This window comes from Halichoeres trimaculatus, unplaced genomic scaffold, assembly GCF_033239565.1.
Source record: "Halichoeres trimaculatus isolate MK-OKI-2021-1 unplaced genomic scaffold, fHalTri1.1 fHalTri1_scaffold_7, whole genome shotgun sequence".
NCBI classification, from domain to species: domain Eukaryota; kingdom Metazoa; phylum Chordata; class Actinopteri; order Labriformes; family Labridae; genus Halichoeres; species Halichoeres trimaculatus.
The window spans coordinates 31,226,719-31,253,429 of NW_027437185.1; the positions used below are offsets into that span (position 1 = coordinate 31,226,719).

General features: G+C 39.0%; 1 protein-coding gene across 1 annotated transcript in view; it reads right to left on the minus strand.

The window, feature by feature from the left end:
- The window catches only part of LOC141793774 (solute carrier family 4 member 11-like), a 35,228-nt gene extending 31,129 nt beyond the window's left edge, over positions 1-4,099 (minus strand). Inside the window, exon 1 of the mRNA XM_074674635.1 lies at positions 3,891-4,099. Coding sequence (XP_074530736.1) covers positions 3,891-3,927 — 37 coding nt within the window. The 5' untranslated portion in view covers positions 3,928-4,099. The remainder of the gene's footprint in view (positions 1-3,890) is intronic.
- Between the last annotated feature and the right edge of the window lie 22,612 nt (positions 4,100-26,711).

The following is a 26,711-nucleotide window of genomic DNA, read 5'->3' on the forward strand; positions in this document are numbered from 1 at the left end:
AGCACACTCCACTGTTTATAATCTCTTTGGTTAATACTGGCTGCTTCAGTGAAAGTCTTTCGGAGATGAGGTTTGGCGGCCTCCTTCGGGCCTGAGGCCCCTGATGGTTATCATGCTTGTGTGTTTCCTGTCGGCAGGCAGCCTGACTTCCTCGTGCTTACGCTGCACAATGACTGAAGTCTGTCAAACCTTTTAACCTCAAGATGCTGAACAACACTGACACCGACACGACTCCTAAAATAGTTTGCTGTGTGACACCCTGATCCAACAGGAGCAAAACAGGATTTGGTGTGGCTTTTTTCCTGAACGGCTTCATAGAGTTGTGATGAGACATTAGAAAACAAGCCATTCATTCTCTGATTATAAGTCATTGGATATGAAATTATCTGCTTGCTTTACTCTTGAATGGCAACGAACAGATTATATTTGGGTTGTGCGCATTATGAGACATTTGAGACATTCTGCATGAGCTTTAGAAAACAGTGGTCATTATTATAAAATGCATTTGAAAGACAAAGAACCTTTATTACTATACAATCCATGTGATATTTACATGTTCATTAAAGGGATACTCCAGGATGGAACAAGTTGGGTCCTATCACAAGGTTTAGGGCAGAAATTACCCCTACAGCAGTGATTTTGTGCAGCAGAAGCCCAGAGCGCACGCACCAAACACCCCCTCCCTGCTCGTCTGTTGGTTTCCTCTGCACTCCGACGTGCGCCCTGGGCTTCTGCTGCACAAAAACACTGCTGTATGGGTAATTTCTGCCCTAAACCTTGTGATAGAAACCAACTTATTCCATCCCGGAGTATCACTTTAAGGTGCTTTTCAACTTTGGGTACTTTCCCCAAGAACAAGAGACTTCTTAATAAATCTTATGTATAAGAAACAGGATCTTAAAAAAATATCCTGGAGTTACAGTTTAAAGAGTGACCCTGTAAACTGATGACCTTTAGCTGAAAGTATCAGTAGCTAGTTGGCATATTGCAACACAGAAAGGAGTCCTTGTGAACGCAACATAATTTATTTATTAAAATGTCAAAAGTCATCAGTTCATGCGATCATTCCTTAGAGTGGAACACCGGTCTACCTCTGCAATGACTTTAAAACTCTGTCTTCTTGCTTCAAGTTGAAGACTTAGTGTTTTGAGTCTGCTTGCAAAAGCACCTGTCTACTCCAAGTGTTTTATTTGCGGTACAAATTAAACATAATCAAAAATAGGCAACAGTAATGTAAAACAAAAAATGTTTGTCTGTGGCATCATCATTGTTTTATGGTCTGTGTCTCTTTCTTACTGCCCTCTACTGGTCTGGAAGTTTAGTGCAAATATTTTAATTGCCTCTTCATACATCTCTGTGCTGATCTGGATAATCTTAATTGGGCTTCAGCCCACAATGGAAACACAGACAACAATAGACCACAGGAACCATTTAGTTCCTTGAGGAGAAGCTAGGAGTTCCTGGTACTTCCAGTGTAAAAGCGCCTTTAGTTACAGCACTACAGTTCTCAGAAACACAAGTATGTAAATGTACTTTCTAAGCTTTAATCCTGAATTAATGATTTCAGAGAATATGTTTTTTAATCTGAGTAAAAAGCCTGCAAAACATAAACATTTTGAAATAATTTAGTAGAATAACGCTTACACACTCATACAGAAAGCTCCTGGCTGTTCGCCCTGACAACACTAAGCCATGAGTTTAATAGTTAAGTTGGTGGCCAATAGTCCTTCAAAAATTTCCTGTTATTGTCAAACCACGTCTGCATTTGGAAAAAATATGACAGATTACCCAAAACTGAGCCCCCTGAGTTTATTTATCAGCATTGGACAGTGTGTGCAATGAATTATTCATGATTTAACCAAATTAAGTATTAAATGGATGACATTTTCACAATTGAATACTATTTTAGCTTTCCTTTTCCACTTGATTGTTTTTGATCCAAAGCTTTTACTGGCCTGACTTTACTGCCTGTGATTTAATGTTTTTAATTCCTCAATCTGGCGAGACGAGCAGGACTAACTCAAAGCCCGGGGCATGTTTAATAATCCCTGCCAGTGTGATATCTGTGGGAGGAGGATGTCCTTGAGCAAGAGGAAACAGAAGAAACTTTGTTGGGTCTCTGGAAACTAGTACACCAAACTGTAAAGCGGAAAACTTTACACTGAACTCTGCAAGGTTAAACCGTCAGGAAAGATGGGACATGGTATTTATGAATTAGAGGGGTTAATGCTTTATCTGTGCTGCGTCACAGAAGGCCTACAGCTCAACTCTTTGAGGCTAATCAGCCCTGTTAGGGCTTTAACCGTCCAAGCAGCTGCACCGTGAACAGTGTGTACTCTGTGGGTCACAATGTACACATTATATATTGAAATAAAGCTGATAACAGGAAAGAGGAACTACAGCTCATTCCACTTCAACACCTCAGAGACCGGCGGTACAGACAACCTAATATTTGTTTCTCCAGCATGCTGAAAATGACCACTGGACCAACGGTAATATTAGTCACACAAGTCATACTTTAGAAAGCACAGAGGAGGGGGGAGGGTTTCAGGGTCTCACTCAGACATCAAAGATGTTAAGTGGCAGCAATGACACAAATCCTCTGTGAGAGCAAAGAGTTAAAAGACACATTAACCACCACAGACAGACAGTAATTCAGTTATTGAGACAAAAAGAAATGAGAATGCTGCTGGTTTGGAGTAGTAATAATTGATAATTGAGTTATAGCTGGCACTTTTTCAGAAACTTAAACCAGAGTGTGCCTGAAGTAAGGCTGAAACCAGATAAACCAGATTAGAATATCATGCATTTTTCTGTTAATCTTGTTAATCTATGACCTTGACCGAGTCAAGTTGAATTTGTTAACCCTTTAGTGGAACATACAGAAAAAAATACATCTATTTTAGAGTGTTAACATCTAATATCTTAATTTTTTGCCTCCTTAATTAAATAACTTAATGTTCTTATAATCCAAAACTTTATTGAAAATAGATAAATAAATAATACATTTTAACTATGGGCGCGTTTCACAACACTCAGGGCCATCTTCTATAGCAAAGTATAGTTTCATAAAAACAAGAACACAATCAATTGCATAAAAACTACAAACAGAAGTGAGCATGGTGTGGTCAAACAGAAAAGGCTAAACAAAACAAATGAGTTTAGAGGTGGGAATTGAAAGTGTGGAGACAGGTAATGTTTCGCCATCTGTCTAACCAACCCTGACAACAGAAGCAGAAAGTGTTCACTTTAAAAAAGCTAAATCCTTTTTTGTTCCAGTTTTGCAACAGTTTTTGAACTTTCCTGAAAACTCAGCTTTGAAACATTTCAGAAAGTAAGTCTTCATCTATTTTCTCACTCTTAACAAAGCTACTGCTACAGAAAGTTTGGCCAGATGTATTTTCTGATGTCCTTTTCTTGAACAACTCTGGTGTTGCGCTATCAGTGAGTTCAAACAGAAGCTCAACACTGTCTGGAGGTCAGCTGTAAAAACCTCCTATGACAGTAAAGTCTATCATATCATTTATTGCCACGTTGTAAATATTGACCTGTACCCATAGCTTTTGTCGCCTGTTGCTGTTGGCGATAAAGACATCCTGAGCAAGTTGTGTGTAGTTGTTATCAAGGAGACAAAGCAGAAGCACACATGAAGCAGCCAAAGGAGCAGAAAGTGGAGATGATAGTCCTGTACAGGAATGACTGTACTCAGAGAATAAAAGCTTGCTGTTTGTACGCCATAACACGTGTTTCACATAAATAGCAGATGTTCAGATCAGCAGACCCACACACACACACACTGAGGAGATAGATGCTTCCTCCACGTGTTTGACACAGTTGGCTCAGGTTGCACCATGAAAGATCTCACCCCACTCCACCCCTGTTAAACTTACCAGATGGCACAAAAAGGAGGACCTTTTTAGTTTCCATGTTCTCCAGCCTGTGTTTGTTTTTTTCTAAAGGTGAGATGCTCCCCTGAAAGGTCAACCCATCATCATTCTCTTCGCTCCCAAACACACACCCTGCTCTCACTGCTGATCCTCTCTTTGAGTCTCTCCTACACACAACCAAACACACACATGTTGAGGTAAAGGCACCTTCCTGCACCTCCTCCAGCAGCACATGGGTTTGAGAGAGGAAGTGGGAGGGCAGAGAGAGAAGTCAGAGGGGGTGAGAGGGGTGTTTGTTTCTGCTGGGTCCTTGTGCCTATATGAAGTTGAGTATAAGCAGCTTTCAGTCCAGAATAATCGTTTGGAGCAGTTTGTGTTATGGTAATGAAAGTTTGTGACTCTGAATCTCTTCTATTTTCCTTAACTTTATCATTACCTCAATAAATCCTTCAAATGTTTCTGTATTTAAATCCTATTACTAATACTTTCTCTGTCTCTAATGTAAAGATAATCTTTATAAACGGCACAGAATGGATCCTTTTCTATTACACCTCAGAGTAAGAGACTGTTAATAAGAAGTGGACTTCGCAGAAATGATTATATCCGTTCATTTCAACACTGAGACTTTGAACAGGTATTTTCTGTGACTCTTAGTTTGGTGATACAGTGCATACAGCTTTAGAGAAGCCATAATCTGAACTATCGCTATTCTATACATCAAGGGTCTGCAACCTGCGGCTCTTTGACTCTTTTGCAGTGGCTCCTTGTAGCTTAAAAAATAGAATTGAAATAAAGAATTTGTATTGGTCTTACAGAGAGTATTGATGATTAAAGACTTTGACTCTAAACAAAATCATTATTTAACATTTTGTTGAACTAAACATGCTTCACGTCTTGCAACAAAGCCTGCTACCGCCCTACCCACTCTCCTGTGGCTAACCTCAAGTTTTACACCCCTGGTAAGATAACTAAATCTACAAAAAGACAAATCAGGAAGCAAATATGGATTTTAAATGTGAGTGGTTCATTTAAGAGCCAACTTTATATGCATGCTTGGTATGTGGCAATACATAAGCAAAGAAGAAAAAATAAGGAGATAAATTAAATAATGTATGTTATCAGATACTGGTATTTTTTAAGAATATTTCCATATCTTTACAAATTTACTACATTTTTTTTAGTTTTTTGCAATTTTTTAATTTCAATTATTTTTAAAATTGTTGCAGTTTTGAACATTTTTGAAATTCTTGCAAAATTTTAACATTTCAAAAAGATAAGAACAAATTTGTCATTTTTTCTAAACTTAAATTTTGGGGGGAAATTTCAATTTAATTGCAAATTTACTCAATTTTGATTTTTTTTTTGCAAATTTAAAAAGGTCATTGTATTTGGTTTTTTTTTTTAATTTTGCAGTTCTTGAAATTATATTTTGCAACTTCTAAAACTAATTTAAAAAAAATACAGATTTGAAAAAATTTTTTTTAGACATCTCATGTACAATTTTATAAATTTGAGTCACTTTAATTTTAGATAATAAATCACTAGATTTTAATTTATAGAGAATTTTATACACTTAACGGTATTTTTTTGTGATGATAAAGTTAATTTTGTGGCTCCTGAATTACTTAAATCCAGTTGAGCTGAGGCAAAATGGCTCCTATGAAAGTAAAGTTTGCAAACCCCTGCCATACATGCATTTAAATAACTGTACATATTTCATATAGCTGTAAAGTTTGGCTTTGGTCCAGTGAAGAAACTGTTTTTGGTTTTGGTCACACTGGCTCCTCAGGGTTGCAGCATCAGGTCCAGATAACTCATTATTCGCTTTCTCCTTTCTAGTGGTGTTGCCTGATTCTTGAGGCTTGTAAAGTCAAAGTGATACTCCTCAAAGTGCTGGTCAAGCTGCATTTAGTCAAGCAGTTTAATCCCCTGCCACTGTACGTGTGCATTTTGTGGATTTTGTGCCTTTAGTGAATTTTCTTGCAGAGGATGTGGTTTGTGTCAAAGGCTTGTAATGTTGATGTGTCACTGTCTCTAAACTCTAGCAGAAGTTCTGCTGTGGTGTGGTTAACATTTCTGAATCTCATTGCATATTTTGTGGTCTGACAAACATATTTTGGTTTTTCTACCATAAAGAAAAGAACTTTACAAAGATTAATAGAATTCATCAGAAGTTCAACCTGCAGGGCTGAAAGGTTATGATAAAAACCTCTGCTAGTCTACATTAGTATGCTATCATGTAGGTTGCAGATCTACTCTTCATCTTCTTCTGTTTCCTGGTTTCTTCTGCAATAATTTAATGATATCTGCTTATAACACGCGTATTTACTTTGATGTATGTCCATGCTTGTTACACTAACACAGACCTTGCCGAGATATCACTGTTAAAGAAAACAACACCAATTGTTTATCTAGAAATTGAGGAATCAAAAGGCATAAACCAAACTCTAGATTTCCTACAAGATGAAATATAACTTGTATCCCAAACAGCACACTCCATGGCTGTTTCAAAAGTTTGTCACTTTGACTGAATGAGGCTGAAGTGAAGGAGAAAATGTGACTCAGCTCTCACTTATTTATTCAGACTGTGATGTTTTTGAGTGACTTTCCCTCCAGAGGAATGCTAATTTCAGTCCTGAGGGACAAACTCGACTTATTTCTTTTCACTGGTTTGCATGTAGGAGGAATTATTATGCTGTGTTTTTATCTGACTATTCTGTTTCCGCACTTGAATTTTAATGTTGCAAGGAAAAGAAAAACAGAAATGACCTTTTCAAGAGAAAAGATTTCTCATAAACATTTTTTGCATTAAAATAAAAATGTTTCTTCCATTGAATCCCTAATTACATGCTCCAGCTGCACACATGAAACCTGCTTGTTATTATTCTAAATGCTACAAGCTTGTAAAACTTAACAGACTCACTTTGATTATCATAAAAAGCAGCTACATGGCACACTCAAAGCACTCTGAGCATCCTCTGAGCTCAAATGTTTTATGCAGGGCAGCTTGAGTTCTGATCAGAGACTGAAACATCATTAACCAGGTCTCCAGAGATCCTCTCACATGTTTTTTCAAGGAGTGAAGAAAATATGAACAGCGGTGTAGCCATCAGTTTCACTCTTTAAACAGAGGTGAAAGGGCAAAAGAAAGGTAGAAGTGCAGACTGTTCCTCAGTTGTCCATGAGAGGGCAGCACAGGTCAGTGTTCAAAGCTCAAAGCAGAACCAGACTTTGTTTATATTTAGATTCAATACTTAGCAACTGAATTGCCAAGAGGGAAGTTGTGAGTCTGACAGTGACACTGAGCACTTTACAAGAGAAAATAAAACCATAAAGATCTGTCGTTCATCCAGGTTTGAATTTATGATGTTCTACAGGAAGATTAAAAAACAATACAGCATAATGAGGGGAATCTGTGCTCAGTGGCAGAGACTGGAGTACAGGTTTTTGTGGTCCTGCAGGGTAAACACAATGTGCTAACCCCAAATCTGGGAGAGTTATTTCCAGTCATCACTTCTGCTTTTATTTCTAATATTCAAGAATCTTAAAAATTTAATAGTTTTGTCATTTGTATCTGACTTTGAAAGGTAAATCAGCAGAAAGACAGTATTTAGAAATGCTAAACTGAATTTATTAGGTAAGAAATGTCACCTTTTTAAAGCACTTAACAAAAGGGAATGTTACCCTTGAAACACAAAGAAGCTGCCAGCAGTCTGCTAAATCACAACCCAAGCAGTTTATTGAAATGTAAGTGGCGACTCTGAGAAAGCAGATAGCCAATCATGGTATAGGATTGGTACCCCCTAGTCTCTGCCTGTTTGTTCCCTGCTTAGGTGAAATATACAAGCACTATTTCAGTCCATTTAATATTTTATAAATGATTTACTTTCTTTTTTGCCTGAAAAATATAGTGAACTGGTCAAAAAGAAAGGATAACAGAGCTTTTGTCCAAAACTAGAATAAAAATCAATTTTAGATTCTGTTTACTGCAGAAAGAAACATCTTTCATTTCTTTGTCACCCTTTTAGTTCCCTGTCAAAACACAGTGTACCCATAGCTTTTGTTTAAGAAATTGCAACTTTAATGTATACAAAATACAATCAGAAACATTATAAAGTGTAATTCTACAAAAATAAACGCAAGTTCTCTGGATAAACTTAAAATAAAATTAGTTTAAAGAAGGTCTAATATTCTGTTTGGAGAACTTATCCAATATCTTTTAATGTCTTAGCGGAGCCTTTTATATATTTATTAATTCATTTATTGGCTTGTTTGGCTTTACAACAAAGTTGTGACATATCCATATTATTATATTATTTCTACTTTGATGTTTAGTCAAATGTTATATTTTCTACTTGCTCCTCTGAATTTTATTCATTTTTTTGATATTTATCGGACTTAAAAATAGAACCTTGAGAGTAAAAATTTGTGCTATCTATAACATGTACCAGTATGACAATATAGCTTCTTGAATCTTAAACTACTATCAGGTTTGGAAAAACAGCCTTAACACATGTTAAAAGATAAAAGAAACTAAGTCTCAAGCTGGATTTGAAGAAAGCTTCGACATGTAAAACATGCAGAACTTCAGCACAGTCTGTAAAAGTCCTGATAAAAAGAAGTCACACTGACATCTCAGTCAAAGGCACTTATTGACATCACATAACTCAGTCTCAACCCATTTTTCCACAGGCACACAACAACATTTTTGTATGCAGAATGCAGCGCAGCTGGACTTTCATCACTGGCATAGCAATAAGTCAAAGAGTGACCAGAGCAACACTAAAACAGACGCCAGGAAAGCAATGAAATGCTGCATTAATAAACTAATGTTCTGTATTCTGAGGCTCACGCTCAGAGTCTGTGAAACATTTGTAAAACATTAATCGAACGCAATGAGAGCCAGAGGGAAACACACTTACGCACTAAACACCAGAAGGGCACTATCACAGGAACACAAAACACTGTGTTATTTAAAAAAAAAATTGAAAAATGAGCAAATTCAAGTCTGTTAATAACCAAACACTGAACAAATTTCAGGAAAGGGCCTCAGATCAGTGTCATATGAGAAATAAGAGCTGTTGAATCAATCCCTTGATGATATTACACAGGCTGAGAGCTATAAATGTGTAACAAAGGGCTTTAGCAAAGCTTACAATGATCCATTTTGCAGTCAAACATTAAATATGAGCACATGTGCAGGCAGCCAAAGTAATTATTATTCATATTTGAAAGCTAGACGATAAGTGTTGTAGACTGCTTTCATAATAACTTTAAAGGCTTATTCTTTCTCCAATAAAACGTGATCTCCTTCCTTGAATTGTAGTTTCCTTGTTTGTTGTAAGTCCAACTGGAATGTGTGTATTTCAAAGGGAAATGTGTTTTTCGAGGAAATATGTGTTGTGATCCAACAGACTGGAAATAAATCTAACTTCATGAAGAAAAATGCATCCAAATAGATGATTTATCCTGTGTCATCAGCTCTCCAAACATTAGAACAATACGCATGAAATCACCAGCTATGAGATTATTTCTAAGATAGTCTTACCGCTGGAAAAATCTTACACCATGTTCTATGTAATGCAGCTTTAGTTTGACTTTTACTTCCCTTACCTTTAGTAAAATGATTCAAAGTGTCTCCTGACATCTTCTCCGCCTCCTTCTTGGTTTTCATCTTAGGATTCTTGCGATGCAGACAAAACAACCATATATTTCAAATATGGCACATAATAAACTCTAAATAGAGCGCAAAGCGGAAAATGTTGCTCCTGTTTGAGAGTCGCAGCATGTGTGTTCACAAAGCCAGGCCCACAGTCAGATGGGAATGAGTGACTACAAATGAATAACACCTTAATGTCCTCCCTGCCAATCACAGGGAAGCTGACTTTATGTGCGAAAGGTGATGTGGAAGGTGAGGAGGCAACATGGGGGAGGTAGGTGTGAGGAAACTACCTCTAACCCCTGCTGAGACTCTTTCGTATGTAAGTGTGATTGTCCTGTGAGACGTTTTCCACTTCACTGTTATGCTAAACCAGTGTCTCCCAGCAGAGTATGATCCACATTCATGATATTCAGGAGGCACAGTCCAAGGATCTCTGAAATGGCATGTGACTGCTCTGCTCTGCTGCTATAAAGGTGTCCTAGGAGCCTGTTTGTGGTTTCACCTTTAATTTATATCATTATAAAAGAGGGATAGGATTTAAATTTTATGGAGTCCCACATGTATCACAAGTGGTCCTCATGAAGACGTGGCAGAGGAAGATTATAGGTATGCAATAGGTTGCTTCAGTCCCATCAAAATGAAAGACTGGTGGGTGAATGTTTCATTCAGTTAAAAGCTGGTATCACGTGTGATTATGTTTGCCAAAACAAACAAACTTTATTTAACAGTATCATAACTCCATAAAACCCAAGCTTCAGTCAATAAAAATGAGGAACACAGGAATAAATTTCATCAGTTTACTGGTGCTAGGGCACTCTGGGCTACTATGTAAAGAGCTCATCAGTGTTAACCAACCTCATTCACACTCTTCCAGTACAACCACAGGGGGCAGGTTGAGTCTAAGGACGCGGTCACACGCCATCCAAAACATGCCGTGCTTAAGCACGATTGCCCCCCTGCAGCGCCGATCCCCAGCTGTAGAGTCACACTGCGGTCACACTGCCCCAATATGAACCAGACTTTAGCGGGTAACAGACACGCGCACAGCCCGCCTGCGTCATCGTGAAGCATTTGTTTACATGAAGCGCGATCTTATCAGACTCAGCACAATGAGACACAGAGAGCACTGCTACAACTTCAGAGACTTTTGGACTTATGGTGAGTCTTTTTCACCCGACACCGCCCTCTAACACCCCTGCTTTGTTTAAAATGATTGTGATAGATGCACTCGCGGTGATTATACGTGATGGATCGCACGCGCTGTCTGTGTGCTTGTGCTCGTGCATGAAGTAAACCGTGCCGAAGCCCACCTCTTCGAAGCGTGCCAAAGCAGGGAAGGGAATCGTGCTTGAGCACGGTACAGTTGCGGTCACACTGGCCATTACAAACGTGCTTTACGGCTGAAACGTGCTTAGGCACAGCACGATTGGCCAGTGAGACCGCGTCCTAAGTGTCTTGCCAATAGACATCTCAGCATGTGGACAGCTGGACTAAGGGCCCATTTACACGACGTTTCATCCAAAAACGCCAAAACTCAGTGAAAAAAATCTGTGTTTACACGGAAACGCAGAGGGACTAAAAGTGCTGTAGTAAGCACGCCAGGCCTGCAGGTGGTGCTATAAATGTCTTGTCCAGAAGCAGCTTTTGGTAGATCCCCACTGAAGTAAAGTTGAGCTGATCATCTGCTGTATTGGGGAATACTAAGTGCAGAAGTTGAGCAACAAATGCACATTTTGTATGAAGACAGTCAGCAGATTCAGCAAATTCAGCAGCACAAGCACATCAGTCAGCGACAATTGAAGCAACGGTACTGTTGTCTTGTTGTATGCCTGAAGCAGATGACGTCGGCGTTTCCACTGAAAACGCCGGCTTACTGTCTACACGGCAACAGTGCCAGCAGTATTTCAGAAAAATTCCGCTCTGGAGGCCATTTTCAAAAGTTGGCGTTTTAGGTCGTCTGAAACGCTGTTTCCGTGTAAATGTGAGTCTGAAACGCAACAAAACTTTTGCATTTCAACCTAAAACCTGTTGTGTAAATGGTCCCTAAAGGGATTGACTCTCCAACCTTACATCTGAGAGGCTGTTTACACGACAAGGGTTTTAGGATGAAATGCAAACGTATCATTGCGTTTTGGCCTCTCGTTTACATGGAACCAGTGTTTTAGCCGACCTAAAATGCTAACTTTGGCAATGGCCTCCAGAGTGGATTTTTTTCTGAAACACTGCAGCCACCACTGCTGTATAAACGGCAAGTTAGCGTTTTCAGTGGAAATGCTTACGTCACACTTCGCACGTACATCTGTACAACAGTACTGTTGTTATGATCGTCGTGGACTGCCATGTTGTGCTTGTGCTGCTGTATCTGCTGACTGTCTTTCAACAAGCTGTGCATCTGTTGCTCCACTTCTGCACTTAGTATTCACTAATACACCAGATGATTGACCCAACTCTACTTTGGTGGAGATCTACCAACAGCCACTTCTGGACAAGACAATTATAGCGCCAACTATCGGCCTGGCATGCTTACTACAGCATTTTCAGTCCCTCAGCATTTCCATGTTTTGGGGTGAAGCGTTGTCATGTTATCAAAGTCTGAGCAACAACAGACTCTTCTGTTGGGCCATGGCATAACAGCTTAAAGGTGAATGCACATTGGTTCATCAGAGGTGAAACTGATCAGTTCTTGGGCAAAATCATAAATGACAAAACTATTAATATGGCAGCATTCTGTTTACATCATGAGGTCATACCCCCTGAACTCCTCCCCCCTTCATGAGATATGAAAAACTTCCTGCTGTGTGGGGCTTGAGTGAACACTGACCTTTAAAGATTTCAGGGGGAGAGGTTTTCCTGAGTATACATGAAATTAATCCTGTTAAAAGTGACACAAACTCAGTCGCCACTGGCGGACCAATTTAAATTATTATCTGGATGTATGCCCAGGTATTTCTTAGAACACACTTTCTCAATAGCACAATTGTTAATTATTACAGGGCTATAGGCTTGCACCTCTCTGGGGTCAGAGACAACTTCTTCCCTCTTGTTAAAGTAAAAATAAGGTCATACCCGTCCTTCACAGTGGCAACCTGTGACTGTACACAGAAGTGCTACTACGCAAAGGTCAAATAAAATGGTTTGAAGTTGGAACATTCATGGCAACAAAAATACAACCACCCAATAATGAAAGGACTAAAATAGATCCTCATACCCTAAAAAAACAGATGTGGTTGACAAGTGATAACAACAGGGCCAAGACCTGAAACTAAAATACAGTCGTTAAAATCTTTGAATCATATATGACAATAGCTTTTGTTCTTCTATCCTGTCCGTGAGCAAACTGGCGAGAGCCCAAAACACAAGGTCATAACAGTCTTTGGCACAATCACAATGGTAATCTTGATTTTGATCTTTATCAGCATTTGTTTTCTCCTTCAGTGAGGAAAACGACAAAAATTGGAGAACAGAACAGATCATGACATGGTAAAAAAAAGAGGCAAGCACAGCTTTTGTGTTGACATATGATCAGTTTGGGATTAATTGTAGGTTAGTAGTTTGATATGTAAAGGGGTCACTTTTCAACGCATAGTAAGAACAATGACAAGGAAAATCTTTTAATTCACTCTAACATTTTTTTGGAGATGGGTTGATAGCTGATTTATGTAACCTTGCAGGTTGCAAACCCAAAGGTAACCTTTGCCTTTGATCCAAATTGAGTTGCAAAAGATGAGAAACAAAATTGCATAAAAAGATGCTTCTTGTAAACTCAGTGTCCACAGGAGTTCACAGAAATCATCGACCTGGGTGTGTAATCTCTCACTTATTGTGTCAGCTTTCTCAAACAAACATCACACTCATTAGGGAGTGAGTTCACAGTGCACAATAGCTACTTTCCACTCTATGAAAAAGCCTTTTGTGCCAAGAAACATGTGTGCTGACTTATTTTTAGATGCAAATCAGTTATAAACTTTACTTTGTTTAAAGATTAATCTGTTTTTTTCATAGCTCTGATTTTTCTGTATTTCAATATTTTAGGATTATTGAAAAGGCAACACAGAGAGCAAGTTTAGATTTTTTCCCCAGTGCCCTAATCCTCTTGTGTGTATTTCTTTTGCGCAATACTATAGCTGACCCTCCCATGACAGGAACTCTGAACACTTTAAAGTTCTCAGAGTGATCTAGGATCAGTTTTAGCAGAACTAGACTACAAATCCTGAAATGAACTCAACATAGATTACACTACTCAATGTTTACAATATTCATAAAACTTGTGTCCGTGTTGCCAACAAAGTGAAATAGAAAGTTATTCTTTGTTGTTGTTCCAGGGTTATTATGAGAGAGTTATTTATTGACAGTTTTCCTCAGACTTAATTTTCATAATACACAAACAACTTCTGACCACAAAGAACAGAAGCAGTTTGGTTTGAATTAAATTTTCCTTTGTAATTCTAAATAAATTGTTCCCTGACTGTTGTTTTCAATGCGTACCTTTGTTAATTCAAATGTCTTTGCTTTACAACACTCATGTCAACTACCTGCATATTTTCATATCTTCATTTCAGCAGAAGTGAAAGCAGAAGACTTTTCTATATTTGTTCTGCCATGGAGGTTATGTTTTGGGAAGAGTTTGTTTGTCTGTGAACAACATAACTTAGAAAGTAACAAACAGACCTGGAAAATTTCAGGAAATGTTCAAAATGGGATAAGGAAGGAGTGATTAAATTTTGGAGGTGATCCGGATCACCGTCTGGATTCAGGATCATTTTAAAGGATTCTTTATCATTTTGAGATAGGGCCGTTTTTAACCATATGTGTATATAACTCCACTATAAATGGTCCGATTGATTTGCAAAACAATACAAGATGTTACAATATTTTTTGACAGATGTAAAAGTACGATCCAGATCCTGGCAATATTCTGGATACTAAGATCTGGAGTATGAAATATGTACTAGGTCATCATAATTTTCAACACTGTCAAGTAACAAGTTATCATACAAACCTGCAACAACACCAAATTGTAGCAGACAGTCTGCTGAAAGGGAGTATAACATTAAAGTCGGACTTAAGTGCTGGGTGACAATCACAATAAGCTTGGCGAAGGTCTGCGCTCTCTGAGTGCTTTTCTAGTCAGACATACATTATTTCCTACTTGCTGCTACATCCCGCAAATATTTATACCTACATTTTTAATTTAGCCTCTATTTTTTGGCGAGAATGTGAAAATAAAATTGGTTACCCTGTAGGTATTAATCATAACATATAAAAACAGTAAATTAATGGTTCTCCTATTTAGAAATAAAAAATATGTGTAAGTTGTTTCCATGCATTTTCCATGAGATGTAAATGATGGCATCTAATGGATCAGGATGTAATTGTGGTGTTTACAGCTGTTTAATTGCATTGTTATAGCTTTATAGCCTTTTCACCTCCTAACATGAGAATACAAGCTAGTTGCAGTTATCCACCCTGCTCAGGTCAACTATAAGCTGGGAAAATATAAAAAATGTTGCAACTGTTGCAGACAGCAAATGCCTCATAGACTTCCATTTCAGACAGTAATAAAGGGTTCACAGATCTGTAACTGCAGCCAACATTGAGCACAGGCAGTGAGTCCACCACAAGCTGAGTACAAACTGTGCTCATCTCACAGCGAAACATAACATGATCTTTGGACTTTTTGAGTTAATTTGTGTAATTAAGTAACTCGCAGGTCTTGAATTCAACGTGACTACTGTGCAGTTTATGGAGTTATAATGACACTGCAGTATTCATTCCAATTCTAATTGCTTTACATCAATTCTTCTGTTTTTTCCTCCTTTATACGATGATGATATGGCTAGATATTTTTTTCCCCAAATGGATGGCAGTTGTGATGCAATGGTAAAGCCTAGTTAAATTAAGACACATCTCAGCATTGCAGTGAAAACCTGGGGATGAGGGTGAATAATCAGAAATAGATCAGTAAGGCACAATAGGTGGGTGCTGAATCAAAGACCCTGAAATTACCTTATTGTTCTTTACAGTTATGGAAAAACTCTGAGGAAGAAGTTGGTCATGAAATTATGTCAAGGTTGGAACTGTAACCCTAAGGTCTGGTTCAGGTGTTTATTGTGTCTTCTCTGGCTTGTAAAAGTTCACTCATAAAGGTGTTGCATCTGCATTTCAGGACACCCAGTTTACTTGGAATGAAGATGCTATATTTATCCACTTGTTACCCTTTCATAAAAACCAGATACAGTTAACTAAAGCTTGAAGAATCCCACCTTACTGCCCTTTGTTGATTGTAATTGGTTTATTTGGAAGATATTCTGTCAGTTGACTGAAAAGCTCTGTTTTCCCTCCAGCTGTGAATCTGGGGACATAGTTATCCAGTTAGTTTTGATGCAATTTAAACGGGAGCCTAAGAAAAAATATCAGGTTTTGATAGCCTCTTAGAGGGTATTATGCAAGATTGTTTCTGAGACTTCTAAGAAAAAGAGGGATCAGGTGTTGAACCACATTTTTGCAGTTTGTTTCAGGTCAGATGCAGACTTTCTGATAAGCTCAGGTGCTAAGGCGAGTTCACCGCTGTTTTGGAGTTATTGAGCAACAAATAGGTAATCACTGACCCTGGATTTTACTGACCCCATCAGGGGTGCTACCACGGTGTCTCCAGAAGTCTAGTTAAAATGAGATAATAGACCTCAGCAGGACCAAGATGTTGAACTGTGAGCCCCGTAGAGATGAGGACATAATGACACAGATAGGTGACATATTTTCAGGTTGAGCAGACCTGAGGCAGCGAGGCAGCACTAATAAGGCAACAGAGGGAACACAGATCAGGAGGGTTACAGAGAACCACTATTTTCTGGAAGAGAGGCTGATAAAAACTTCCTTCTAGATTTGTAACATTAGAAATATCTTCAGTGAGTCTTGTTTTGGTGTTTGGTGTGGCTTAATGTTGACCTTTTTTTGTCAGAACACCTCTGGTGAAATGCTAAAACGGATTCATTAAGTTAGCTGAACAAAATCAATGTTGAAGTAAAGGCCAAAATTTGAATTATTAATTTTATACAAAAAATGTAAATAAAACAGTTGGTTTGTTGGTTTAAACAACATTAACCCCATTACTGCCAAATACTTTTAAGGTCTAAACACCAATCTTTAACATAGGTGTGTAAACTTGCAATCATGCTAGGCCCAAAAGCAGCAAAGGGTGACATTTGACAAGGTCTATACCTTAAAGAGTAAATAGATTATAATGTTTTTTATTTTATTTTATTTTATTTTTTTAAATAGACAAAGAAATTGGCATTTACCACTGCATTGTGTAATAAAAGGAATTGCATAAGGCAATGTGTCACCATAATTACACTGAACTGTGTCCTTTCTATTGTCCTTGCCAGCTTTCTCTGCATATTTCTTGTGGAGGAGCTTTCTGTTTCTCCCACGTGTTCATTTCATTCTGTTCGCCACCTGAGAAAGTTATCCAAACTTAATGACAGAATTTGCATTTGCCATTTTCTCTTGGCGCTCCCCCTTGGTCTGTTTGAGACTTGACATTTCTTCATAAGTGTGTCAGAGCCGTGGATTATCATGTGTCACCTGAGTTTCTGTGACAGCAGATTTTAATTTTTTTTTTTTTTTTTTCGAAATATTAGACGTCCACAAGAGGTGGTGTAAAAACATCCTCATGACAATTGAGTGTGCCAAGCGATATCAGCACCAACTGTTTTGATTTCTGTGAAGGAAATACAAGTGGGGCTGTATTTTGTCCAAAGGGAATACAGTTCTTGACTCTTTGGATGTACTTAATTGCCAGCCTGGAGCACTAGAGGGCAGTATAACCACAGATACAAGATGCCACCTTGTGGTAAGAAACAGTGATTTTTCATCAATCAAATGAATAAATGAATTCTGCATTAATTTTATTTTCCAACAGACTTATCTGAGTTTTGATGGTGAACTGCCCCTCATATGAGTGTGCTGTTGCTATTTGGAATATTAACTGTAATAGTTAACCAAATTAACCTAAATAGTAACAGAGGTTGCCACTCTGGACACATTTATTGAAACGTATTAAATCATTTGCAGGGCAATCAACCAAGCAATCTCAATATTAGTTTGTTTATCCCTTTAACACTTTTGAGAAGACAAAACTATTCCTAAAAGTCATAGCTTCAGCCTCCTAAATTAAAGGATGTATCTTTTTCTTGTTTTTATTTTTTATTTATTTATTTATTTATTTATTTATTTTAATTTTATTGGGGACGTCTAAATTAAATACCCCGTGACCCTTCAACTATGTTTTGGACTAAAGAAAAAAAACAAACAATTATTTTTTTAAATCATATTTTGTCACATTAAAAGTGTTTATTCTGCAATAATATTCAAACTACATTTATTTTATGAATTTGATCAAGATAATTAAGTATCTTACTTTTTTTTATTTCCAATCTGAGTTTGGATTTTTTGATTCTTCGAGCAGATACATACCCAGCAGTGCAGCAGGGCCCATGCTTACGGTTCAAAACAGGTACCCTTGGTCAGCACCTGAGGGTACCATATGCTCAAAATAAGAGGCAATAGTTACAGCAGAATATTCTGTTTAACATTAGCAGAGAAGATTTGGCAAATTTATGATAGATTACCCACATATCAGCATTTCTGTTCATCCCACAAATGTATGTTCCTTACAAATGTGGAACCATTTTAAAGGGAAATACACAGACTTCCCAACAGTATAAGATTTATTGCCACATGCACAATCTACTGTATAGAATAGAATAGAATAGAACTTTATTGTCACTGTAACAAGTACAACGAAATTGAAGTCACAGCAGCAATCAAGAAAACAAAAGTAAGAAAGTGCAAAAAGCTCCATAACAAAATAGATGCTGACAGCTCGTCCATCATTCTCCAGCTCTTTCAACATGGCGTGAGTGTCTGATGTTAGCTCCATTAGCCATGTCCTTGAATAGCATGATGCTACTCTGCCCTCTGGTATTCCCTCTGTTGCTGGGTTAGCACAGCTAGCTTGTCCATCTTATTGGAGATAGATCTTACGTTCCCAATAACGATGGATGGAAGGACAGGTCGATGTCGTCACTTCTTAGCTCACACCTGAGAACCAGCACGTCGTCCTCACCTTCTTCTCCTCACCTTGTGGGAAAACATCAGGCCTTTCACCAGTTAGCATTGACATGCTACAGCTAACAGCTGAGTTCACATGTAAACAATACAGCCATTGTTACGTGTAGGATCTCCAGACAAACACAGGGGAAAAAGTAGTAAAAATATCACTGAAGCCACAAAATGTTTGGTGTCCATAACCAACAAATGAGCCGTACATAGTAATGATCCACTCCAAAGACAAAGATTACGAAAAATAGATGAAAAAAAAATCAAGAAATGGACAAAGAAGAGAGAGCTGCTGCAATGGACAGCCATAGCCAACAGGGAGGCGCCTAGCAAAAATGCACATTTGCTTACCTTTTTAATATGTTTTAACATAATTTGTAAAATAAGATATCAGATATAGAATGAAATGAGCAGCGTTGTCAGAGCCAATAATGATATTTAATCCTCTGAGGTAAACAAAGGTAATTTTGTCAAGGCTGAATGAATCAGATGATGTACCTCTAATGAGCAGGTGTTGGCCCGGCTTACAGCTGGAGCTAAAGTTGTGGAAAAAGTTGGTTCAGCAGTTGTTGGATGTGTGCACAAAAAGAGAGAGACATAAAGAGAGCATGCCAACCTTCAGCCTGTATCTTTGCCCATGCAGAGAGTTTGCCTCAGGGCAGATAGCTGTTTGGTCTGGTCTGAATAGCTGTAGTACAATGATAGTGACTGAGTGAGGGCACGGCTGGTATCAGAGGTGGATGTAAACTGACATCCACACACACTCAGCCCACCAGCCTGTTGCCTTCAGAATGTCTCATTTAGCAGCAGAGCAGAAATGCAGACAGAGATGCCCTGAGAGATTACTGTCAGTGAATCGTTCCAATATCAGACTTTAAATCACCGGGAATGTTTTTTTTTTTTCTGCAAATTTGAATGCTCATGTTTTTGTGTGTGGATATGACCACAGCTGTGGAGTTAAACAAGTTAAGCCCTATCAGTTCCAACAGTATGCTGGATGATACATCATTCCCAAAGCTGTAGCATAAAATTTCCCATAAATCACAACCCTGAGAATGTTTCCCAGTCAAAACAGACTCTGACACATTTTCCTGATTTATTTACTTTTTTTTTTTTTTTTTTTTTTTTTTTTACCTACAGAGTCATTCAGGTAATTACATCAGAGGATATCTTTCAACTGCCTTTCTTTCTAATGAAAACAAAGTCTGTGCCAATTAAATCCCTCAGTAGAAGGAGCAACCATGGGTGAAGAGTTTTATCCAATTACTTGAGTCTTCAGTTTATCCAGCTTAGTTTATCTTACAATTTTCACTTGCTAAATGTTCATAAGTCTGTTTTTCATCGGGGATTTTTATAGCTGGTTATCCAAATAAAAGCTAATTTGTGTACCAAAATGTAGAGAAGGGTACCTTTCACATTTGAAACAATACAGTACCAATGCCCTGTACCTGGCAACCGGTATCGGTACTCAGCTGTACCAATTTTTGGTACTTAAGTGTGTCTTTATGTGGTAATAAATATTAATTTGTTAAGTAGTAAAATCTCAAAGTTTTCCAATTTAACCTGTTCATTTTTTAATTAATGAACTTCCAATGCTGTGTTTTTGTCTAGCATAGAAACTCACCTACTCTTCCTCTGTCTCACAGTCACAAGGATGCCTTTAGGTACCTGAACACGGGACCTTTTGATTTTACGAAACTCGGTACTACAGACAGAATCCGGTAGGGATAGGAACCCAATTTGGTACCTATCCCTAACTACATGGGATATATACACTGTAATGCTTGGATGTAGTCTCAGTAATATTGCCAGTTGATTTCGGAAGAATGTGATTGGTGGAGACCAAACATTACACAAAGAGAAAGAAGATACGTGTTAGCTGTGGACTTTTGTTTGGTGTTTTTTGGTGAAATGGATGATTTAAGTCTGAAGAAGCAAGGCACATAAGCAGTTTAACAATCCAAGACATCAAAAGTTTGAAAAGCTAGGTTAACCTAACTTTCCATCAGCTGTACTCATTAAAGCTCTGTTTCCACCAAGCAGTCCAGTCTAGATCAGTACGGTTTGGTGCAAGTTGGCTCGGTTTAGCCTGGTCTTGTTTGCATCTCCACAGCTAAGTGTGCCCCCTTATGGCAGGTGGTGTGTGAGCCAGGTGCTGATAGCTGCATCAGTTATGTAATGGTGTGACGCCATAGCAGCGCAACACCCTACTAATAAATCCAACGAAGAAGAAAAACATGACACATTTAAAAACAAAGAGCAACGATGAAAAACATCTGGCAATTCGCCTTCTTTTTGATTGGCATGTTGCTCTTTTAAACAAAGCTCAACCTAGCTTTGTTTCAGAGTGTGTTGCTAGGAGAAGTACAGCTGCTGTCGCTCAGCAAGTGATAATTCTTTCGACCAATCAACGGTCTGTAGTGTTGTAGCTTCACCTTCTGGGAGGAAATCCGTTTACTCTGGCACCTCAATGGAAAGGTCCAAAAAAGTGGGACAGCTCGTCTCAGTTATTTGGGGATCTGTCCCGCGATTAGTCAGTGGAAATGCCACAAAATGTGTGCTGAGATTAACCGAACTGAACCACTTGGTGGAAATGGGGCTTTAGACAAAGAGACAGGCCATAGCCTCCAGCCTGATGGACACAGTGTGCCCACCTTTCAGTCAAGATGGCTGTGCCTGTAATTGTGCAAAACTCCTAACTGTACAGCTGTCAGAACTTATGAGCTGAAAAAAAGCTTATCTGCTACAGTACGTGAGGGTAGAAAAATTAGCTATTAAGGCCAAAATTGTTTTAGTACTAGGCTGTACATATGTTTACTCCTGTGTAAAAAATGAGTTATTTTGCATGGGTGTGCATGTGGCTTTTGGAGCCAGCCTCAAGTGGACATTTGAGGAACTGCAGCTTCGGTACTTCTGTGTAAGCTTTACACATGAAGACTAAAGGTTCATGTTTGAGGTGACCTAAAACTAGACAATCAAGAGTAACAGAAGTCACCTTTATAAAGCTATGTTTAGATTAAAGTTTTCCCAGCTGGTTCATGTCAGATGAAACAAAAACAGGAAGATGAGATTCACGGCTTTGTTCACAGTGTTGGCAGGATGGATAAAGAGTTCCCCTCAGCAGCTTTGACAAAGACAAAGCTTCCACTTTGCCTTAACTACATAATACTTAGGCTTGGGTATGTAATATTAAGCAGAAACTTGATTCACTGACATTTAATTACAATTATCTCAAAGAAAACATACTGTTGGACAGGCCCAGTGAAATCCCCAGTTTCTTTAGTGCTATTATTTGTTGCTACATCTCAAAAGGACAAGGAGGAGAGCACATGTAGAGAGGTAGAAAACAAAGGTTCCAGTGCACATAAGGACAGGGAGAAAAAAGGTAGAAGTGTAGTGCAGACAGGTAGAAAAAAATGACAGGCAAACAGTTGTTATTTCTCGTATAATCGAGGCATGAAATGAGTTGTTGCGTGGTGTAACTCAGCAGAAGGTCACTGGTATCCTGATATTTGTAAACTGAGTTTCTGAACTTGAGTTGCTCAGTCACTGTGCAGCACTGACTCACTGTGAGCTGATGTGCGTGAAGGCAAAGTCAGCAGAGTAAGAACTACAAAATAATACACAATATCAACTTCAAAGACCCCATTTACCTCAGGACTTTAATTCGTAATGCATATTTAAAACACTGTATCATTAATTTAAAGGGATGGATTTTTTACAGCTTAATGTTTAACAATTCCTTTTGACTTGAACATTTTTTGGCTCTTTTATGATACTTGTTTACCATTTGTATGCACAGGGTGTAGTAGTGGTGTGTATGTCATCTCCACACATCGTTGAAATGTATTCCCCTCTAACACCATGATTTCCTCATGTGAAGCAGCTGTCCTGCACAGATTACAGGGCGGCAGTGACTTCATGTCGGTGTGACATGATTTAAGCCAGGGGATGATTTGGGATGGCATTTTTGAAATGTCAACAGGGGTGAGAAGTGCAAAGCTTCCAGCTGGCTTATCTCTTGTTCGTCTGTCCTCCTGTAGTATCACACTATCAAGGGTATGGATTTCATTTCATGGGGTGGCTTGTGTCAGGGGATAAAGAGGGTGGACACGTCCTGCTGCTGCTGCCGCTGGAGGAGACAATAGGGAGTGTAGGAGAGAAAACATGACATGTTTGAGCTGTAAAGTACCAACAACACTATTGTTTTATCGCCGTAAGTCTCAGTAAGTTTCTAAAGAAGCAGAATCACTCAAACGTTGCATTCAGAAAGTGAGGAAAACACTTCTAAACATTTTAAGTATTTTTAAACCCTCACATCTTCATCCACTTTGCTTTTGATTATCCATTTATCAACATACGTTGTGGCAGACAATAAGTGCTACCATCAATGTTTCTCACTTAAAGCAACTTTTTTACTTGCAAATTGCTTATTTGCAAAATGATTTCATCCCATAGTAAAGGGACAAGCGCCTCCATCACTATCACTCTGTGCTCTGAACATCTGTTTCTGCATTATGCAATTTAATTCGGGCAGCTACAGTCTCCTGTTTGAGCATGATGCTTTATGGCATAGCTGTCTGGCCGTATGCCCGAAATGAAAAGCTAATACCAGATCTCAGTCTAAGCTTGGCGTTCTCGGTATGTGCATCACAGTAGAGACAAAAGCTGTATTCACACAAACATTTTTTTTCAGGGTGAGTGTGCAGCATGCACAGACATTCAGCCACCCCTGAGTGTCTGACTGTCTTGACGAATCCTGGAAACTTATCATGGCAAAGAATACTTTTACCCGGTCTGCTTTGTGCCACTCAAAGTTGAATGAAGAGGACCATCAAGACAAAAACAGGGAAGATAGTAGGGATGGAACGGTTTACAAAAACCTTTGACTTTCATCATGGTTTTCAGTTTGGTTTGGTGTGCATTGTTATTTTTAACACCCCGGATTACCGTAAAGAATAGAATAAAAATGGAATAGAAAATACTCAATTTATCCCCGGAAATTCAGGAGGACTCGCAGCAGCAATCAAGAAAACAAAAGTAAGAAAGTGTATAGAAAGTGCAAAAAGGTCCATAAGAAAATAGATGATGACAGCTTGGCCATCACTCTCTAGTTCAGCCAGCCTCCACCTCCACAGGGTCCAGGACTGAGCTTCTTCAGCAGTCTGTTCAGTCTCTGTCTCCTGGATCCTGTCTGCTCACAGCAGGTGAAGTTCTTCCAATGTGGCGTTAGTGTCTGATGTTAGCTCTGTTAGCCATGTCTGTGAATAGCATGATCCTACTCTACCTTCTGGTATTCCCTCTGTTGCTGGGTTAGCATGGCTAGCTCGTCCATCTTATTGGAGATAGATCTCACGTTCCCAATAACGATGGATGGAAGGACAGGTCCATGTCTTCACTTCTTAGCTCACACCTGAGAACCAGCACGTCCTCACTTCCTTCTCCTCACCTTGTGGGGAAACATCAGGCCTTTCACCAGTTAGCATTGACATGCTACAGGCTGCAAACAGCTGAGTTCACATGTAAACAATGCAGCCATGGTTACACGTAGGATCTCCAGACAAACACAGGAGCAAAAGTAGTAAAAAATAACTGAAGACACAAAAAGTTTGTTGTCCATAAACGACAAATAAGCCATACAAAGTAACAATACACTCCAAATATGAAGACTACGAAAAAGACAAAAAACTACAAGAAATGCAGCTGCTGCTGCTGCCATAACCAACAGAGCGGCGCCTAGCAACTAATAACTTATACACCCTGATAATTAACTATTAACAGATTGCTTTTATCAATTATGTCATGTATTGTCATGAAAAACCCGAAAGAACGAGGCTGTTTCCCATTTAAAACATCATTAAAGCTGAGTGAAACATAGGAAAGTCACTATTGGCTGTCCCAGAAGTCACTAAAAGTAACTAAATGCCACTATATGACAGTGTTGCCTAATTTGCAAAATAATCCATTTGCATAAAATTGTCATGGACTCTGTAGGAGAGAGAAATAACGGGGGAGAGACAGAAAGCAGGTAAACACAACATCATGAATATATTAAGAACTACAAATTAAGTTTCTTCTGTTGATTCTTGTTTTTTTTTTTAATGTCTAAATATCAACGCTCCTTCCTTATCTGGCTGGGGACCGGCAGAAGTGACCATGATGAGACACACATGATTTCATCTGCTGCAAGTGAGGAGGACTGTCTCTGTGTTTTGGATAAGGAAAGGACTCAAGATCACTCAGGATGACCATTGAAGTGATCAAGATATGCTTTAACGTCAGATTCTCCAAACCCCAGGAAAGTTGCAAGAATTGTCTTTAAAAAAACTCTCCAGAGGGGTCTGAAAGTCATTAAATGCAGCGACAAAGTCTCTAAGTTAGCAACACTCAGTTTTATCCTTCTCTTTCTTACCGCCGCCATCAGAGCTCACACTGAATCTGAAGTGCTTCCAGACATCAGAACGACTCAACGCCACAAGTACACTTTCTAACTGTCTTCTCTGCTTGTCATGTACACAACACACACGCTTCCCCACAAAGTGTCCTGCTGTACTCCTGCACGTGTATGATCAGAGCTACATACTTGCTTCAATCTGAGTGGTAAAATGAAGAAAAAAGAAAAACACGAAGCGAAGAAAGCGCATATGAGGAAAACTGAACGGCTCAGATTTTTTCATAAACCGTTTCATCATAGCACTGGCCCATGTTGCTCTGTCTACCATCAAGTAGTAACATAACACTTTGGCTTTCGCAGGGGGCTTTTCATGCTGTGAAGGTCTTGTGTGCCCTTGCAATATTAAAACTTTTTGGTGCTTCTGCAGATTTTCAGGATTTTGCAGCACTGCATATGCACAGTGGCTAAAGACAGCAAGGGAGATGTTAGCAAAAACATACATTAGACCACATAATGTAGAACATTTTGAATCATCCATTTCAGCAGCACTGCAAAGCCTGCTTTCAAAATTACAGTCAGAGTAAATCATAATGACTCCAGTGCAATGTGAAGGTCCATCACATACAAGGTTATTGCCACATTTTTCTGCCAAAGTACGAGGAATATGTCGCGCATGTAACTCTGATTGTGTGTCCTGGCACTTACAGGGCGACTCGCCATGAAATACTGCGGCAGTAATTGTGAAGTGCCACTTGAGGAGAGACATTTGCTCAGGAAACGGTCTCTACTGGGAGATTCAAGTATCAAGCAATCGAGGGAGCTCCCATGAGGCCTCAGTTGGGGCCCATAAGGCTAAAGGCCAGTGAAGGATTGGAGAATAGTGAGCAGTCATTACTGCCCAGCTGCTCCCTCTCTGATGCTGTCCTACTCCAGGACATGAAGGCATTTCCTACTGTGCAGCTGCTGGCAACTACAACGGGGAGTCATACATGGTTCGGCTTAGTGTACATGTTTACACACACCAGTAAACTTTAAAGGCATGTAAATATCACCACAGGGACAGTGGCTTTACCCCCCGTCAGAAGACAAAACAAGAGCATGAAAAGAAAAATCTGAGCCAGATTTTCTTCTTGTGCATTCATGCAGCCACATAAAGACACAGATATGCATGGATACACACAGATATCAGCCATAAAAACAGATGTCCTCAGACACACGCCTACATGCTGCACATACACATGCTTGAACCCGCATAGAAACATAAATGTGAGCTGACAAACGTGAACATACTGGTACATCTGGAGGAGTACAAATGCAAAGAAATGCTGTGCTCTTTTCAGTCCTTGGAGACACTTGTCAGCGATACAAGGCACACAGTTCTGATATGAATAGATGTGTTCTGATGGAGAAAGCCATTAATCAGAGACGATGGTCTTCTGGATTATTACCAGATTCTGGATTTTCCAAAGTAGAGGTGTCTTTAATGAATCATGACTCAAAAAAACAACTAATATATATTTTGTAATGTAAGGGCAATCTCTGAACCACAGGCGGTGATTCAGTGGGTGCTCCGAGGCCGAGCACCCACTGAATCTCAGAGCACCAACGTGTGCCAGTCACGTAAAATGCATCATTACTTCTTTCACAT